The sequence below is a fragment of the Mastigoproctus giganteus genome, chromosome 12, assembly GCF_048544385.1.
Source record: "Mastigoproctus giganteus isolate SK-2022 chromosome 12, ASM4854438v1, whole genome shotgun sequence".
NCBI classification, from domain to species: domain Eukaryota; kingdom Metazoa; phylum Arthropoda; class Arachnida; order Uropygi; family Thelyphonidae; genus Mastigoproctus; species Mastigoproctus giganteus.
In genome coordinates, this window is record NC_143586.1 from 46,058,317 (window position 1) to 46,079,164 (window position 20,848).

The following is a 20,848-nucleotide window of genomic DNA, read 5'->3' on the forward strand; positions in this document are numbered from 1 at the left end:
ATTCAATTCACAGAATTAACTTTTCTTTTTTATTAAATACTACTTCTCTTCTTTGGAACAGCCTTCCTTCACATGTATTTCCTGATAATTACTATCTACAGAAATTCAAGTCTAACACCCACAGATATCTTCTGTCTTCTCAATCTTCAATCCATTCACACTACTGTAGTTTCTTATATCTTTCCTGTTTGAGGTTTTCATTAAAGAGAGAGAGAGAGAGAGAGAGAGAGAGAGAGAGAGAAAGAAAGAAACAGGTCTCACAATATTGTACATTCCCCAGAATATGCACCTTTTTGAATGACAACTTCTGATTTCAATAAACAAAATGATGTTTTAGACTGCATATAATGTGTTGTTGTAAGCTTTTTGAAATTGCAGTCCTGGCAAAACAAAATGTTTATTTTTTTTAATGTAAAATTAATACTGCTACATGTTGCAAACTAGGTAATCTAATTGACCTGAATTAAAAAAGAAAAATCAATGAGAAATTGTCTTGAACACTGGCATTATTGCATATTTAACCCATTGGCTGGTTGACAGGTTAAACATCGTAACATGGGGCTTACAGTTAAGCATGTCCTTGTTGACTGCAGTTACCATCACAGTACTTAGGCGGCAATTCTGCTATCTATATTGTATTTGCAGAGGTCATTAAAATATGTCATAAATTCTAATTTAATAAAGCTTTCTACACTAACTAACTGTCTGACCTCGAAAGCAATTTCTGAATAGACACATCTTGGCTGGGAAGAGTAACTATTCTCATTTCAAGGTACAACAGTTTAAGGTAGTGGAAGTAAAATAGTAGCAGTAGAAAATCAGCTTTAACAGCACTAAGAAAATCATTAAAATTTTCTCTCCATTTGTCTCAAAATATAATTATTTATTACATATATGATTTCCTTTATGTGTTTTTTTTTTTTTTTTTTCTTTTTTCAAAAATTGATATTTAAATTACTCTACCCTTTCTCCTAAAACATTTCTTTTCCAAATTTTGTTTAATAGTAATGTTTGGTTCTGTATTATTTTTTCTCTGAATAATTTTGCTTCTATTTATGAAAAAAATCAACTGCAAGTAAGGATTTCATTTCAATATTACAAGGGCAAATTGGAAAGTAAAGTCGTCAGTGTTCGATATTCAAAAGTTAGTGAAATATCAGAAAGAAATTAGCATTAGCAAATTGTTCAGTTGCAATTAGCCCTCATGATATTAACATGAAATCCTTGGCTTCTAGTTGATTTTTTTCTAGTTGATCTGTTATTAAAAAAAAAAAATAAAAAATAATAATTCATAAATAATGAAAACATAATCTCAACGTAACCATGAATATTCAAACATTTATCACTACATATACTGAAATATGTGAAACCCTGTTGTAGCAATGTGTCACGACACTAACAACACCATTAATGCCACTTTCAAACTGGCGCACTGTGGCCACAGATGCCGATACACCTAATAAATCCCCAAACAAACAAACAACACTCTCACACTTCTTATGTAACTCCCTTATTGTTAAGGAAATGTTTTCCTGCAGCAGTATGTCATATAAGGCAAGGAAACTGATGGAAATATGAAGATCATTAGCAGTTTCCAAATAGCCATTATATTGTGATTGCTATAATGTATTCCATCCAGTCTGTCCAACCCACCTGCTTGACAGTTTATAGAAATTCAGATCCTGTTAGAGTTATTGCAAGCTGTACTGTAAGAAATGAGAAGCACTTGTCAAATGCCTCTTACAGTTAAAAAATGATTCTATTTTAATGATGCGTTCTGCTTCAACAATATTCACAGCAGTGACTGATATTCTCATTTTTTCGTAGATGTTGCTTCTTTACTATGCACACAATTCCTTGTGAAATTGTGTTAGTTTTTTTCCCTTTAGCCCATAAGAAAACAAATCCTCACACTCCTCTTTTGTTTGTCTGTGATTGGCCACTCCTAATGGGATCATGCCAATTGGTTGCAAGACATTTTTGTATGACAGTTTGATGTATGTCACAATTTGGCAAAAGACAGTTGGTGACTACAATAATTTGATGAGTATGACAATTTGGTGAATTCTTTGGGCAAATTCAGTGCACGGCAAAGCAAAATAGAAAATGCAAACTTTTAATATGCTCTGCTGTAAATGGTGAATTTAGTGACCATGATACCATTCTTGATATTTTATATTTTTGATGGGGCATAGTTTCCACCTTCGCTTTTTAATGCACATTCTGCTTTTATTTAGGAGATCCTATTAAAAAAGTGCCACAGACAGGTTAAAGATTTGGATATAAGGGAATCTTGTTCACACTCTACTTTCACTTCTGTAAGTTTCATTTTTTAGGAACTACATGGGGGAGAGCTCCAGAGACCAAGAGTAAAGATCATTAATAGACACTGGCTGTACATCTTCTGACATTCGGTTTTCAAACCACATCATAGTTTTTATTGAAAGAAGTAGTAGGCTAATACCATGAATGAGTTAAGGGTAGGTGGGTGAGCTTCCCTGGAGATTGCGTAGGGATGGGAATTGGAGCCCAAGTCCCCTACATGGAAAAGCACTCTGGCCCTGTGAGGTGTTTTCACCTGGGCCTGTAGCTGTTCTCAATGCTCCTGAACTGAAGGAGAGCACCGAAAGACACTTAGTTAACATGGAGGATGTAGTTAAAAAGGTGTTTATTTTTGCACCAAACAACTAAGGTCGTTGGCATCTGTGTATAATGCCTGTGAATTGCATATACAGTCGAACTTGGTTATAATGAGCATCAAGGGACCTACAAAATTTCCTTGTTATAACCATTACTCACTATATCCGTGGTGAGTTAAATCTGGCTCCTATTTTTTTTTTAATTCTCAATAACTTGATAAAAAGATAGATTCAAAAAACAAAAGAAATATTAGAGAGAAAAATAATACAGTATTATTATATATCTACATATTATTTGTATTAATATGTGGTTTTTATTTTATTTTGTATTTGTTTTTGAATCGATCTAGCCAACTGTTGTTACATCCAAATTGTTTAGCAAATTTTTCCACTTGGGCCTCCAAGATCTGATCATCTGTTGAAAATCCAGCATTTCTTAGTGTTGTTGAACCATTGCTTGATCAGCATTTGTAACCTTGCAGCTTTCTAATTTTTTATTTTTTTATTTTTTTTTACCATTATGTTCTTTACCAGTGTCGATTTGTAAACATGTTTATTCTTCCACAGTGTCATTACTGTTACAGTAAAGTGATCTGCATACAAACTTCTTAGAAGTCCCGAAATAAATTTATGGTTCAGTGAATACAAAACAATCTATAAATAGGGTAATGCAACAAGCAGAATGCCAATGCACTATTGTGTAGCCCCCATCCCTGAAAGGACAGGGTCATAAACCAGCCACTAATCTGATGCAATGCGAGTGGTCATAAAAGCTAAGTCGCCCTTTTCATTTTTCTCTATTCCAAGAATTGGGTGTTTTCGACCCAGAGCAATTAAGAATGTTTGCATAGTTACCAAAATTTGAACTGTATATCCATGTAGTACGCTCGTTATAACAGTGAGCGATTGTATGGGAATATGCGTAAATTAAAATCATTATGGCTTTTTTCTCATTACAGCCATGATCTCGTTATTTCCATGCTCATTATAACCAAGTTCAACTGTGTTGTCTGTTTGGCTTGCTTGCTTCATAAAAAAAAAAATCTGAGTTACCAGGTGGGGCAGGAACCAAGCACCCACCCATAAAAATTCCTTCTCTTTGATGGTATTTAAACCACCTCATTTTCCATGCAGCATAGTTCCTAACCTCAATGATACCTAAAAAGCTATTGATATGGAGGCAAAATGTAAATAAATACCTTCAAAACACTTTTTTTGATGGAGAGGTCTTTTGAAGTCCATGTTTTTCAAGTAGCTAGAATTGGTTGGTTGTAGGTTGTTGAAGGACGAAGAAATTTATTAACACAAACTAGAAGAAATGGGAAAAAATTAAGATTAACAGTCTTTGTTAGGTTATTTCTGTATTCCTCAAAATTGTTTTCTAAACCTTTTATTGATATAATTCATTGATTTTGTTAATTTTTGATCTCTGTGTGATACACCAAATTGTTATACTCACTAAATTGCCACATGAAACAATGTCATTCACCGAATTGTCTTTCAGTGAAATGACATGAACCTATTCCTAATACATTGCTGTAGAGTCACATTTAGTTTAAAGTTACAACATTGGAATCTTCCTTTTTGGTTTTCTCTCATATAAAGCATTTTTATCAAGCTTAAAGCAATAGTAATAAGTGTAGAGGATAAACAAAAATTGAACCATGTGAAGTATTTCCTTACTAACCCTGTGTTAAGCAGGGTGCAACGGTTACTAACTCCACAAAACAATCACTAAACTAAGGCAGCATTTCCACAGGAATATGATGTACTTTGCTTAATAAAGTTGTGTTAAGCAGGCTGCAAGAGTCACTAATCCTCCACAAGACAAATACTAAACTAAGGCAGTATGTCTGGATCCAATTTTGAATCCTGTCATCAAGCTTGAGAGACCAGAAATTTATTTGAACAGGGTAGCTGGAAACCCAGTTGGATTTTTAACTGCCCTTCTGTTCATATCAGTTTTTGGTCTCTTAGGTTTGATTACATGATTCAAAACCTGAATTCACACATGTTGCAACTCATTTGACAGGTACAGTAAAGTTACTATCCAAATATTCACGTGGCTCAACTTGTATATTTATTCATAATGAACAGTCACATATAATCCTTCTCTAATTATATCAATATTAAGATTTTTTTTCAACTAGAAATAAGAAAGAAAGAAAAGAAGTAATATTTGGATCATGATTTATTATTGCTCAAAATATGAATGATTGTAACATCCTTAAAGACTTGGGTCTAACAAAAAAAAAAAAAAAAAAAAGGAAGAAAATAATCATGAATCATTTGGGTAGATAAGCTCTCCTGCATATAGATGCCAAAGAAGAGAAAATTCAGTCCCATAAAAATTTTATAATTATTTTCTTCCTTTTTTTATGATTGTATCTACATCCATGCATTTTATTTCACCGTGAATCCCAACAACAAAGGGCCATTTTAGAGAAATCTTTAAAAGACTTTTAATATACAAAGTTGCATCGTCTAAAAACTTTATTATTAGACTATTTAAGTCCAGGGCCAGCTTTAGGGTAAGGCTGAATAGGCACTGGCCTAGGGGTGCAAATGCTGTCCCCTTCCTCCCAAAGCCCACAAGAAAAATTTTGTGTATTTCATGTGCTAAAAATGTTTAAAAACAAATGTTTCATGGGTTAAACATGTTAAAAACAAACAATATTAAATTCAAAATTAAAACTTTTAGGAAATAGTTTTACCTGTTTTTAAACAATATTTCAAAATGTTTTGAAAAACTGAATATTGAAAAAGACAGCAACTTAGTAAGCTTCCTCATCTGTTTGAGTTTATTCTATTAAATTTGTTAAAAACATTAACCCTAAAATCTAAATTTATTTAAATACAGAATGTATAAATTTTTAATAAATGTTATTTAATATTATTCCTTGTTTCCTTTTTTATTGATTTTTTTTATTATTATTGTTTTCATTCAATTTTTAGTTCATTAAAAAAAAATATAGAATGGGAATTGAACCTGCCCTTCAAAAAGCAAGTCTTGCCATTGATTTTATTTTTTTATAGTGTTGATTATTTACCCACAAACTGTTTAGAAAAAAGACTCTCTGGAGCAGAAAAATTAGAAGAGAAGTGGGAAAAAGATGCATTTATGGATAAATACAACAGCATTCTCACAAAAGTTTTTTTTTTTTTTATTTTTTTAAAAATAAAGCAGAATTCAATTAAGACATTGCAGTTTCTGTAATTAATAAGCATCATAAAGATTCTGTAAAAACTGTCAATCTAGAAAGTGAGAAAACAAACAAAAGTAGTGAGAGTTACCAAATAAGTTCAAGTTCAAATATTGAAAGTGCAGATAAATTCGAACAAACTTCTATTCAGCAAGCGTCACAGGATTATGAAGATATTGAAAAATGGCCTGAAAATACAAAATCCATGACAGACTTGCTAATAAGAATTGGCCCAAAACAAATAAGAGATTATAGTTTTCCTGTAAACGTCAAAAATGACAAACAGAAAATTCAATCAAACGCTTCCCAATGGAAAAAATATCATCATGATTGGTTGGTTGGTATATTCTAAATCTAAGGATGCAGTTTATTGCTTTTGCTGCAAATTATTTTCTGAAATAAAAGTTACACTAACATACAAAGGTCTGAATGACTGGAAAAATATAAACTATAGATTAAATGCACATGAAACTAATAAAGAACACTTGAATGCTTATAACACCTGGAAAGAGTTCATAAAAAGAATTGCTAGCTCTGCAACAATTAATAGCACTCTGCAGAAAAAGACTAATGAAAATATCAAACACTAGAGGAACGCTTTAGAAAGGATTATTTCGATCATAAAATTGCACGGAACACAAAATTTAGCATTACATGGAAAATCTGATAAGTTGTATGAAGATAATAACAGAAATTATTAAAGATTGTTGAATTGTTAGCAGAATATGACCCAGTAATGAAAGAACACTTAAGAAAAATTATAAGTAAAGAAACTCATCAATGAAATTATAGATCTCTTAAACATTGCCGTCAAGAAAAAATATTGTAAAGAAGTTGAAAAAATGCAAATATTATTCTGTAATCGTTGGCTGCACGCCCGATCTTTTGCACACTGGGCAAATGACAACAGTAGTAGTACGCTTTGTAAATATACTTCCTGCTTCAAATCACGAGGGAAGTTTTGTAGAGATCTGTGAGTATTTTTTAGGATTCATAAATATTAACGATAGCACTGGTGAAGGAATGATGGACAAAATATTTGAAGTTTTACTAAAGTACAATCTTTCATTGAAAATTGAAAGTACGATCTTTCAGGTCAAGTATATGACAACAGCTCAAACATGCAAGGAAAGCATAATGTGTACAGAGTTGCATGCTGTCCTCATACCAAGAGCATTCTTTGTACCATGGCCCCGAGTGCCAAGCGATATTAGTGACCACAGCGCCTTTCCAGAGTGATTATCTAGTACGCTTAACTGTAAATACGTTTCTCCTGAGTTTCGAAAGTCCGATAACTCCTGAATATTATAATTAAATAGATGTATTCAAATACTATAACCTAGAAAGGAAAGCCACCTTTCTTTAATCCCACTTTTATTTTTAGTTAATACTAACCCTTTTCTTCACTTGGGTCACTAGGTGGCACTGCTCTTGCCTCCATGTGGCGGGGCTGGTAACCTGGGAGAAAAAGACAATCTCCTGGGGCCAAAAAGAGCATATCATGAGTAAATCAAACTCAGACTTATCTGGGCTGCCAGACGCAACCAAGATATCAAAAAACAAAGACAGTTCCACAGCAGGAACTGCAAAGCGCCAAAAAACTGAGCCAGAGAGCTATCCAATTCCAATTCCAACCTATCTGATCATCCATTCAACTGGTGAGAATGCAGTTGGCAAACTTTCTCCATTTAGAGTCCAAAAGGAATTGGAAAGTAGAGCTGGATCTCCGAAATCCATAAAAAGACTCAGATCAAGAGATATTCTCATTGAGACATCTAATGCCAAACATTCTGAACGACTTTTGAAAACTAATTTCTGTGCAGGCCTCCCAGTAACTGTAACGCCTCATAGATCACTAAACACCTCTAAAGGAGTGATCTCAGACTGGGACCTACTAGATGTATCTGAAGAAGAAATGCTAGAAGAACTGAAAGAACAAGGAATTATTCATGTCAAGAGAATCTCCACCAGAAAAGATGGCAATCTGATCCCTACCCGCAACCTGATCTTGACCTTTAATACACCGAATCGTCCATCATCCATTAAGGCCGGATATCTGGTATGTAAGGTCAGCCATATGTCCCAAACCCGCTACGGTGTTTCCGATGCCAGAAGTATGGACATTCCCAAACAGCTTGCCGGGGAACCCCTACTTGCGCAAAGTGTGGTTCAATCGAACATGATTGTGAAAACTGTAATGCTCCTCAATCAGTATGTCCAAATTGCAAAAAAGACCATCCTGCCTATGCTAGAATATGTGAGCGCTGGAGAAGTGAGAAGCTTATCCAGAAATATAAAACTGAGCATAACGTTTCTTACCAAGAAGCAAAAAGAATCATCTCACCACCAACTCATGCAAACAAGACCTACGTATGTCCAAGCCACCAAAAAATTCCAATCAACCGGATCGCAAACTGAATTAACAGTACCCCCAAAAGAGTCCTTCTCGAATTACGTAAAATCTTTGTACAGTGCAACTCAAACCCAAGCAGTCAATACACCAATTACCATACCACAAGAAAATGTCCAGACTCCGGATCAAGGACTCAAAGAAAAACATATCCTAACTTCTAGTCATCAACAACAAATGGACACTAAAGAAAAATCAGCAGATGACCCTGTTCTTCAAATTTTTGTTGAAGAAGACATGGACACCGAAAGGCCTTCCTTCCCAAAAAAAGATAAAAACAAAAGTGAAAAGAGAAAACCTCAGCAACCCGAAAACTCTCAGAAAGTCTAAAAAGAGATAAATAATGAACAAAATAATACAGTGGAATTGTCGTGGATTCCGTGCCAATATCGATGACCTATACGATCTTTCCTGTAAATACTCACCAATATGTCTCTGTCTTCAAGAAACTTATTTAAAACCCCAAAATACACCAAACCTGTCTCGTTATAACATTATTAGAAAAGACAGAACCAATCAGAATATTGCACATGGTGGTGTAGCTATTTTAACAAACCCACATATTCCTACCAAACAGGTCTCACTGAACTCTCCCCTCGAGGCAATAGCAGTCCATGTAGTTGCTGACATCCATATGACAATCTGCTCCTTATACATCCCACCAAGCTATACCTTCCAACAAAATGATCTCAACAATCTTATAGCTCAACTCCCAACACCTTTCATCATTCTGGGAGACTTAAATGGTCATCACACTCTATGGGGTAACAGAAACATCGACCAAAGAGGAAAACTAATTGAACAGTGTCTAGACAATAATAACCTCCTTCTTCTAAATGACGGTTCACCTACATACATTCACCTTCCTTCAGGAACAAGCACTGCAATAGATTTGTCTATCTGTTCAGCAACCTTATATCCTATTCTGAAGTGGACGATAAACAACGATCCGCTACATAGTGATCATTTCCCCATAATAATTGAATTACTTAATAAGCCCTCTCATCATCCTACCAAAATTCCACATTGGCTCACTGATAAAGCAGATTGGCAGTCCTATAAAAAATTAACTAAGCTTGATCCTGAAATAATCCAAAATTCCACAACTGATGAAGCAGTTGCCTATGTCACCAAAATGATATTACATGCAGCAGAACAAACCGTACCGAAATCCTCATCAAAATTACCGATTCATCCAAAAACCTGGTGGAGTGATGAATGCCTTGTGGCTAAAAAAGAGCAAAGCAAAGCTTGGAATTCTTTTCGCCAGAGTCCAACTACAACCAATCTCATTCAATATAAGCACGCTAGAGCAAGAGCGAGATATGTTAGACGCTGCAATAAAAAGGCTGCTTGGATCCGGTTTACTTCGACTATTAATCAAGCAACGCCTACACATAAAATTTGGAAAGCAATCAGAAAAATGGGTGGCAAATATAAAACGATACCTCTACCCATCATGGAATGGAGAGGGCAGAATGTAAATGATCCTGCTGGAATTGCCAATATACTAGGTGAAACCTTTGCAAAAACATCAGCAATAGAAAGTTATACACCGACTTTCAGAAGATTAAAAACAAGTTTAGAGAAACAAAAGTTAAACTTCTCTTCAAAAGGAGATGAACAATACAACTTAGCTTTTACCATTCACGAATTACATAGAGCTTTGTCAACATCTAGACGCAGTGCTGTAGGACCAGATAATATTCACTATTCCATGATTCAGAAACTAAATACCGAATCATTACAGTTACTTCTTCATCTATTCGATAGACTCTTCCTGGAAAATAAATTCCCTAATCAATGGCATCATGCTACGGTCCTTGCCTTCCCTAAACCAGGTAAAGACTCTACAAATCCCACTCATTATAGACCAATCGCCTTGACTAGTTGCATTTGCAAAATTCTTGAAAAGATGGTGAACCGCCGACTGATCTGGTACCTTGAAAATCTCAACCTGCTACATTCTGCAAAATACGGTGTCCGACAGAACAGATCTCCACTAGATATACTAGTCAGACTAGAGAATTCCATTCGGAATGCATTCCTCAGATCGGAACACCATGTGTTAGTCTGCTTTGATATCAGTAAGGCCTATGATTCCACGTGGAAGTATGGAATACTCCGTGGATTACATCGCCATGGACTTCGGGGTCACCTCCCGATTTTCATACAGAATTTCCTATGCAAGCGTACATTCCAGGTTCGATTCAAAACCTCTCTGTCCCAAGTATTTTCCCAAGAAGAAGGAGTTCCTCAAGGCTCTGTACTCAGTGCTTCACTTTTTATAATTGCAATAAACACCATTGCCGGACAAATTCCTAACACTATTGATAAAGCACTGTTTGTAGACGACCTGAGTATTTGGTGTCATGCAAAAAATATGAATACTATTGAGAGACAGTTACAAGGGGCAATAAATAAGATCTGTTCGTGGGCTCAGACTAATGGATTTCAACTTTGTCCGGAAAAAACATTCTGCATCCATTTTTGCCGCCAACGGAAACTCCATCCCAATCCGGAGCTACAACTGAATCGCCAGCCAATAGCAGTTCATCCCAGCATACGGTTCTTAGGAATCACTTTAGACCATAAACTCACTTTCGTTGAGCATATCAAAAGACTAAGAACATCATGTCAACAAAAACTAAATATCATCCGGGTTCTCTCCGCAACTAATTGGGGAGCTGATCGCCTTACTTTATTACGGTTATATAGAGCATTAATAAGATCGAAACTTGACTACGGAGCACCAGTCTATAGTTCAGCAAGACCTAGTGCCCTTCGCTGGCTTGACCCTATCCATCATAGTGGAATACGTGTTGCTTTAGGGGCATATCGCACATCTCCAACACATAGCTTATATGCTGAAGCACACGAACCTCCTCTCTCGATCAGGCGACAACAACTGATACTACGTTATGCCTATAAAATTAGATCTATGCCAGAACACCCAAACTGGCCCATACTTTTCACATCGCAGCACAGCAGTTATACCAAAACCGTCCTAATTCTAACCGTCCTTTGGGTATGAGAATAAAACACCTCTTAGAAGAACTCAATTTAACCTTAGACAATGTGGAACATAGCTTCCCATCCTCTATTGCTCCTTGGAATATCATTACACCGTCATGTGACTTACATCTGCATGAATGGAATAAATCTACGTTGCATAGAGAAAATTTCTTGCAACTATACCATGCAGTAGTGGACCAGTTTCCCAGCTTTTCCATAGTACATACTGATGGATCAAAGAATGATGTGCACGATGGAATCGCTGCAGTTTTTCCAAACATCACATTAGCCTATCAGTTATCACGTGAGTTCAGTATATTTTCTGCCGAACTAATAGCAATTCAGGTTGCACTGAATCATATTGAGTATTCTGATATTAACAACTGCATAATTTTCACTGACTCTTTAAGTGCCATTCAAGCACTAAAAACACAATGAACATCACCCACCCAGTCGTGAAAAGAATAGTCAACTCTCTACATACCTTATCAGAACTTGGGAAAAATATACACTTCTGCTGGGTCCCAGGACATATGGCAATTCCTGGAAATGAACTAGCGGACAATGCTGCGAAATTAGCCCACCTACCACCGGAGAACAAGTGGAAAGTGCCTCATCAAGACTATCGATCAATAATCCAGAAAAAATGCATGTGCCAATGGCAGTTATCATGGGAAAATCAACCAAATAATAAACTTCGAAGTATCAAGCCAAACATTGAGCGATGGCCTTCCAGCTTGAATTCAGTCCGACATCAGGAGGTAATATTGGCTCGTCTGCGAATAGGACACACAAATATTACTCATAGTTATCTTTTAAGAGGAGAGACTCCCCCTCAATGTCATCACTGTAATACAATGCTCTCAGTGAAACACATTCTGGTTGAATGCACAAAATATACAAGAGAACACCAGAATCTTTGCAATTCAACCACAACAAAAGATTCTACTTGCCTCACTTTTAAACAATGAAACAAATGTCTCAAACATTTATAACTTTCTCAAGATGATTAAAGTATATCACCTCCTTTAGTTAGAAAAAAAAAAAAATTTACTTTCTGGTTCCTTTTTTCCATTTTCTCTATTTTGAGGAGAAATGGCATGCATAGTTACCATACGTATAGCGCACTATGGTCTCAGTAGCTGATGCGCCCAATAAATCCCGAAACAAACAAACAATCTTTGTACCATGCTCTTTGCATTCCTTGAATTTAGTAATAAATGATGCAGCAAGTTGTTGTGTTGAAGCCATGCCATTTTTTGATATTGTACAGCATCTTTACCCTTTTCTCGTCATTCCACAAAGGTGAAATGTTTTCGCCTGGAAGCACTAAAACCATTGAGATACCAATTGGAAGAAATAATTGAAGCTTTAGAAAGTTTTTAATGTGCAACAACCAATCGCAACATCAGCAATAGCAAAAAATAAATCTGAAGCAAGTGCTTTATTAAAGAATATTTCAAATTTTAAATTTATTTGTTCATTAATTATTTAGTATGTGTTAGGCAACATGAATATAACAAGTAAAGTTTTACATGAAATCGGTTTAGTTTTGATAACCGCAAAGTTCCATGTTACTAACTTGAAGTATCTTCAAGATTACAGAAGTGACGACAAGTTTGAATATGTCATAAAGGAAGCAGAAAAAATTGCAGCCAAATTGGACATTGAAAAAGATTTTGAACTCAGAGGCGAAAGGCAATGCTTGCATACAAAAGTAATGATGAAACTAAACCTGATGAAAAAGAAAATTTTAAAATTAATTTCTTTTATAACATTCTAGACAATGCAATGAATACTTTAAAGGATCGTTTTGATTTAATGTCTAAACGTAATTTCAATATATTATGTAATATAAATAAATGCAGGAAGATGGATGACAGTGAACTTTTAAAAATTACATGGACTTGGAATTGCTGCTAACAATGAAAATGAAAAAGATATATCGGGAAGAGTTCATGAAATAAGATTCTTACAATGTTCTTATCCTTATGAGTTAATATCACCCATGAAAATCCTTGAATTTCTTTGTGAAAAAAAATTTACCTCACTACCTAACTTGTTCAATAGCTCTACGTATTTTGCTGGTGTTACCTGTTTCTGTGGCCAGCATGGAAGGGAATTTTTCCAAGTTAAAATTAATAAAAATGCATTTAAAGACAAGAGTGACTCAGAAAAGATTGGATGGATTATCAGTTTTATGGCCAGCATGGAAGGGAATTTTTCCAAGTTAAAATTAATAAAAATGCATTTAAAGACAACTGACTCAGAAAAGATTGGATGGATTATCAATTTTATCAATTAAATGGTTTTGTTGAAATCACCATATTTGAAGGTATGATAATAAATTTTGCAGCCATAAAAGTTAAAAGTTTTACTTTAAATGTCTAATTGCCAAAATTTTTAATAATTTTTTTCAAATTTTGTTAACTGTCAAAAAAGTTCTGCTTTAACATGTAGACATTATTTGTTTTGTATACTGTGTGCTTGAGAGTTTGATTTTTTTTTTTTTTTTTTTTTCATTTGAATTAAAAGTTTTTATGAAGAGTTTTTTATTTTTTATTCTAAATTTAGTGTTACATTGCATATAATTTACATTTTTGTAAGTAAATAAAATGTAAAATTAATCATTCTAAAAAAATGAAAATCTTCATATCAGCTGGAGGGGGACACCATTATTCATTGTGGCCTAGGGGTGCCATATACCCTTGAGCTGGCCCTGATCAAGTCATTACTGAAGTATAAATTAGGAGTAGAAAACCTCAAATTTTTTTTTTTTTTTTTACATTTCTTACAAATCATTTATAAAAAAAAATATATATATATATACACACAGAAAGTGACAGTATCAAAATACAACTAAATAATTTTCACCAAAAGAATGTGCAGATTATTTATGATATTGTCTGAGTTATTGGCTGACATTGTTTACATAGATTGTCCCAAGTGATGTGCACATCACTTGAGACAATCTATGTAAACTCTCTTGGCAAAAAAATTTTTCATTTTATTTTGCTTATGCTACCCTTTTCATATTTTTTTTTTTATAGATTTCATACACCACTAAAGGGAAACTGGAAAAAAAAAATTGAGATTATTCTGTTCTTAATTAGTTGAATACTTGGCACTTGAAGTTTAAACAAGAAAATTAATCACTTAAATATGAATATAAGTAGGAATTCATTGTTATCCTACACTGACATTGTAGCAATGAATTGTCATTACTTAATTTTTAAATTAAAAAAAAAATATTAGTCATTCTTTTTGCATTAATTTTTCAGATCTTTTTTGAATATCAGAATTAGGCTTCTTTTTAACATTATAGAAATATTGCCATATTTTCTAAAAAAATTGACTGAACCTTTATTTTCCTAAACTCTAGTGACTCAAAATATAAAAATGCCAGCATTGCTTCCTGTAATATTAAAAGGTATGATTTTTACTCACAGATAATATATACTCATTTACAGGGTGATTTTTTATTTATCATACTTTATTCATCTGAGGGCATGAAATATTGTTTAAAAACAGAAATTAACATCTGATCTATATTTAGCAGTGTTTGGAAATTAATGTTACAACATGTTGTGTCCTCCACATTTATTAATGATGTGCTGCAGGCAGTGTGAAGTTATGAAGAAAATGCTCCATTTTCTCTGGCATAAAAAAAAATTTCATCTTAATTGCTTTCAGTGCAGGATTGGGTTGTGTCTTATCTGAAATGCTCTGTCTCTGATACAACTCCAGAGATAAAAATGACATTCGAGACATGCCAGTTCTTTGCCATATACTTCAGGGTAGTGGTTAGAAACCACCCTATTGTCAAAAATTTCATCAAAGTTCTCCAGGACAACTCTGGAGTATATTCAGTGCTGCCAACCAAGTCTCAAAACCTTTTTCTCTAGAGTAATGGTGTTTTTGGTATGAAAAATTTGTAGCTTGTGAAACTGCAAAGAAAAAGCATGATGAATAAAAGATAACCCTGTATTTCCTATATTTTTTGAAAAATTAACAAAAGGAAAATGTAACTAAAACTGCACGGTTTATTTTCGTTAGTTTGTATTTCTAAATCAAGTAAAGAGATTACAATAGCTTTCTTTTATTACAATTTGCTTTGAGGTAATTTCACTTCTTGGGCTTTGGAATAACTTTATTTCATAAAAGCAAAAGAACACTTTAAGATGAAGCATCATTACTTTATATATATTTTTAATAGCATAATTGAAATGAGTTGAGTAACAATATTGCCATCAAAAGGTTGTTAGAAGTGTACTGGAAAGCTTTATTAATTGAAAGGCAGAGGATCAAAAGTAGTGACTTAAAACTGTTCATAATATTGTGTGATTATGAAAAGATTTTGCAATTTCAGGTTCTAATATCTCAATGTTTGGTTGCAGGCCTTTGAAATTTTGTTTACAGTTACTGGAACTATATACAGTTGAAGCTCTATATAATAACCCTGCAGGGGAATGAGAAAACTGTCGTTATATCGAAAGGGCATTATATTGATAGTTCATAAAATAGCATTAGGTTAATGAGTAATTGGCTGGGACCAACCACATAGGACATTATAACGTGTGGGACGTTAAAAAGAGGGTTGCTATAAGGAGCTTCAACTGTACTCAGAGAGCAAGAGTTTCAGTTTTGCTACCAGTGGCACTGTTATCATTTAATTGCCTTGTGTCATGCAGTTTAAGGCATTTGGGGGTGCCTGCATGAAACCTGTTAGTGCCCATCAGCTTCTCTATCTGCTTCCTTTTGTACAGCACATGAATGCCTCTAACAGTTAAGTAACAAGTTTCACAAAATTATATTACAGATCTGCCAACTTCTCAGGGATTTTCTGAAGGATTTTCAGAAGTCATGTCTTTTTGTAGTTTTCTGGCAAACGTTTTTTTTTTTTGTTTTTTTTTTTTTTACATTTTTAAAGTGTACACTGTGTTATATTTTATTTTATGACATGGACTCAAATTTTAGGTAGACCGTTTTTTTGTTTTTTTTTTTTTTTGTTTTGCCGTAGGTATTGGGTTTTGTGCAATTTGTTCCCTTATGAATGCCATTGCTGGAAGGTATCCAGTATATATGTGTATTTTTTTTTTTTTTTTTTTTCTTTCAGGTTTTTAGTCAAATTTGTGTTCTTACTATTATTTTATTTATTTACTTATTTTTTATTTGGGTACATGCAGTATTATATTTTATTTATCAAGTGAACTCAACTAGCATTAGGAAACCCTGCCAATATTAGTGTGAAGAATATTGATCATATGTTCAGTATACGTTTTCTGTTTTTTTTTTTTTTCAGTAGATGGTAAGATGTTTTGTGTGATTTGTTCACTTATAAATGGTTATTTCTCCTAATTTGCTTTTAATAACTTTTTTTGGAAATGTGCAGCTTGTGTGAAGACTGGCTTCTTTTATGTGAGCACCTATGTTATTTGGTTTTTAGGAGCATTAGCAACTAAGGCCATATTGCTTCAGGGATATGCGGTGGTCATTCCCTGACCTGTCCGCATCCTCCTTATTTTGGTGGTCACGGGCTAGAGCCCCGGTCTAATCAAAAAGCACGTGCTACGCACTACGTGAGCACTGTTTTCTCCAAATGCATTGTATGTCATACACTACTGCTATATTATAGGTGAAAAATGTTATTAATTTTTTTCATCCAAAGCATTATTCACCACTTGTTTACATATAAACTGATGTGCATCGCAATTATGACCATTTGCATTAATACTAATATTTAATAATAGTTGATCTGTGTACAAAATGTGATATCTTGGCATAATCATTTGAGAGAGAGAGAGTCCATTGTTGTAAAACTCATAATTATGTTTCTTTAAAATTTTAAATTCTAAAACTGACAAATTCAAATAAACATTTCATTAAAATGTTTCTCTTAATGTGACTGTTGAACTGAAATAGTAAGTACCCTCACTGTTAGTATATGGATAAATTATAATAATATTAATCCATTTTATCAACCTTAAATACTACAGGCAATTAGTAGCACTTAAATTATCGATTCATTCCAGAAACATAGGTAGCAATTGTCCATTTATTTAATGTCATCATGGAGTTGGCTGATTTCAGAACTAGCTCTTTTGCGCAACGTTCAGATTGACCTGTTCCGAACCTCTTCCCCCCATCCACTGCAGTAAACCAACCATACCCCGGATTCCTCCAGTATGTGGCAGTTTGAACCCAGACTTCTCCAAATGAGTGACAATTATTTTATACTATGGCCAACTGCAAGTTCAGTAAACACATATATATATACTGTTTAATATGTTCAAGGAGGGTCAGTTTATGATTAAGTATTATTACTAAAAAAACGATTTCCCTGATGTTGCCTCTGTACTGGTATTAACTGGCTGTCCAGTTTCAATTTAAGTTCTGCTGGCCAAAAAACACAGAAAGGGGCAACTTATAATTTAAAAAAGGCCAATTAATGTTAGAAATTTTATAAATTTTAACTCTAACTTTATATAATTACCCAAATAAACAGTTTAATTAAATAGTCACTCTTAAACCATGTGAATGGAATGATGTGGGAATTAAACTGTTTATTTGGATAAATATACCATGTAAGTTTTTTCTTATTTCTTTTTCTTATTTGAAAATATTTGTGTAGTTAATTTAAAAAATAGGGACTCTATATTTCTACAGTTTTATTTATTCTTTATATAAAAGTAAAATTACTGTTTACTCTGGAAAAAACGGAAACAAACATGCTGTGGGTAGAACCCTTTGATAAGGTAAACTAAAACAAACAAATTAAAACAGAAGCTTTCAAGTTAAAGAGACTCTTCATCAGCTGAATATACTTTAGTACAAAAACAAAGAATGCCTGGTCGTGGTCATGTGAGGCAAACAAAGCATGGCACGAGTGCAAGCAACAATTACTGGTTGGAGGTAGATGTTTGTAGCTGTGATTGCAAAGCCCATACATGGGGTGTGTGGCAATGTTCATCACACTAAAGGATAACTGTCTCCATGATAGGATGAATATATGCTCCCTTATTGCAGTTAAAAGCACCATGGCAACTTGATATGTGGAGTGATTCTAGTCACAATCGTTGGTGGTAATTTCGCAAGTGGTCGATGACTTAAATATCTCGGCGTGGGTCAAGATCATGCTGAGATGACCAATAATGCTCTGCGACTGCCGAGGGCTCCGAATAAGCAGACCAGATTGCCCTCATGCTCTGAGATCCAGTCTCGGAGTTTTCTGCTAGATTCCCCAATGTAACAACCACCGCAGTCATGGCAGGAAATGCAATACACTGAGCCGCTCCGTAACGGGGAAGGAATCGGTGTTTTTACTCTCAAGAGGGGGGGATCACAGTTTTCTGCCAGGTAGTTGTAAATATTTTACTTGGTGGGTGCATAGGATTTTAGGGAGGGTAATGCGCTAAGGTAATAGGGGATAAAGGCCGTCGAGATCATGTTATCATTGTGGGAGACCCTGGGATGTGCTGCGAGCTCACAGGCCTGCAGATCCCATTTGTCTAGGGCACAGGTGGGTAGCCATATTTGTACAGATCCGTCTTTCCTCTCATAACCTCATCACCTATTTCGTCTGTGGAACTGGAATGAGTCCAGGAACGTGCGATTTACAGGCTGGCTTGTGAGCTCGCAGCACACCTTAGGGCATTCCACAATGATAACATGATCTAGGCAACCTTTATCCCTTTATCCCCAGAAGACTGCAACCAGCTAATATTAAATACTAAATTACTACAACCAGCTATTGTTGAGAAGTCACCTTGAAGTTGTAGAATAACAGAATTGCATGCCAAAATCTGTTCACTGCTCAATTTTGTGTAGCCCTGCACTCAGATGCCATTCATTCATTCTTAAAAATAATAGATATTCCAATGAAATTTTTAATTGAATAAAAAATAAGAATAAAGAGAAAAGAAGCATGTATAAAGCACTTTTACTGTAGTACATAATCTGGAAGCAATTTCAGTTTGTTTCTATTAGTACTGCCTTTTCACAAGTACCAATTTACATCCTTTTCTCTTGTTTAGTCATGCAGTTTCATTTTCTCATTAGCAAATATATGGGAACCAAGTTAATATCAAATATTAATAATTTCAGTACAAATGATTTTGATTGGACTCTGCTTCAGTTCATGTTTTAATAACTTCTACATATTTACAATAGTAAATGCTAAAAAGGAGTTGCAGATGAAGTGAACAACAAAGTCCACATAGAGAGAGAGAGAGAGAGAGAGAGAGAGATTTGTGTGAAATAGATTTCGAACAAATGAGCATCAAGATTCATGTGTGAATTTGATGCAACTCCATTTGCATTCACTACCAACATGTTCAGGAAACTCACTTGTGAAAGTGTTAAGAAACCAATCAAAGACTTGACACTGGAGTGCTTGCAAGCTACAAACTGAGTTAATTACAGTGTTATATGCATCCGAGTATCTTGTGTTAATAAATAAATTATTATGTAATGGGATCGATAATCTGTTTCTTAAATATCGCCATGGACTGAATTATGGAAATAGTTTCTTAGTAAAATTTTTTGGTGTCCAAAAGATTTTTGGACACCAAAAAAAATACTTGATTGGAATGTAAAATTTTACATTCCAATCAAGTATTGGAATGTAAATTCCAATAGGAATTAAAAGAATTTTTGCCCTAAGCTTCCCTTTACTTGTGTGCCTGGAAACCTTCAGTACATTCTTTGAGGATGATTCTGATCAAAACACACAATTTGGGAGCCAGATAAAAAAAAATTGTTAATGTTTGATCTTGGATTTCTGTAGTTTGCATTATATTGAGAAATATATAAAGTTTCTTCAAAAATTATCCAGACTGTTATAGTGACAATAAGCATACTTAAGGGGTGGGTGACTTAATCCCCATTGAAATAGTGTTCTTCTGAGGCTAATGACCTAATGACTGTTTGAAACACCCAGAAAAGCTGATTTCAAAATTGTGGAAGCAAAGCTGTTATATTGTTCTTTATTTTTTGTACATCATCAAATCAATTTCAAAAGTCACATGGAACCATGTCTAGTGAAGATGTGAGTTGCTAGCCAAAAAACTCTCCACAAGTAGCAACAAATACAATGGTGCATTATCATAGGGAAGCAACCAGTCTTTGGAGTTCCACTTTGGAGATGTTTCTGTTGGGTACGGGGTCATGTCAGAATCCCAGCCTCAATAATACCAAATGATCATGAAATGAAGACTTTAGGCAAATAATCTAGATTTTTACAATAGTAAATGCTATTGTAAAATCTAATTATGCATAGTAAATGCTAATAAGAAGCAGTTACAAACACCATTGAAAACCAAATAAACAAAATACAGCATATAAAACCAGTTCTTCAAGCCTTAGAGTGAAAAACTAGCAAGATATCTTACTAGCTCAGCTACAGATAGTTCACACATGTCACTCATTCGTATGTTCTCAGAGCCAACCCCCCGCCACTACCACCATGTGCCACACATGTAATACAATACGTACCATTTATCACATTCTTGTGGACTGCCCAGCTTATGAACATTCATGCTAAGCAGAATTCCCCACTCCTATATCTCAGGAATCTGTCACCA

General features: G+C 34.4%; 1 protein-coding gene across 1 annotated transcript in view; it reads left to right on the forward strand.

Annotated features, from left to right (window-relative positions):
- The window catches only part of LOC150077008 (MAP/microtubule affinity-regulating kinase 3-like), a 392,997-nt gene that overhangs the window by 280,830 nt on the left and 91,319 nt on the right, over nt 1–20,848 (forward strand). Inside the window, 1 exon segment of the mRNA XM_090386570.1 lies at nt 14,650–14,697. Within this exon segment, the coding sequence (XP_090242696.1) occupies nt 14,650–14,697 (48 nt within the window).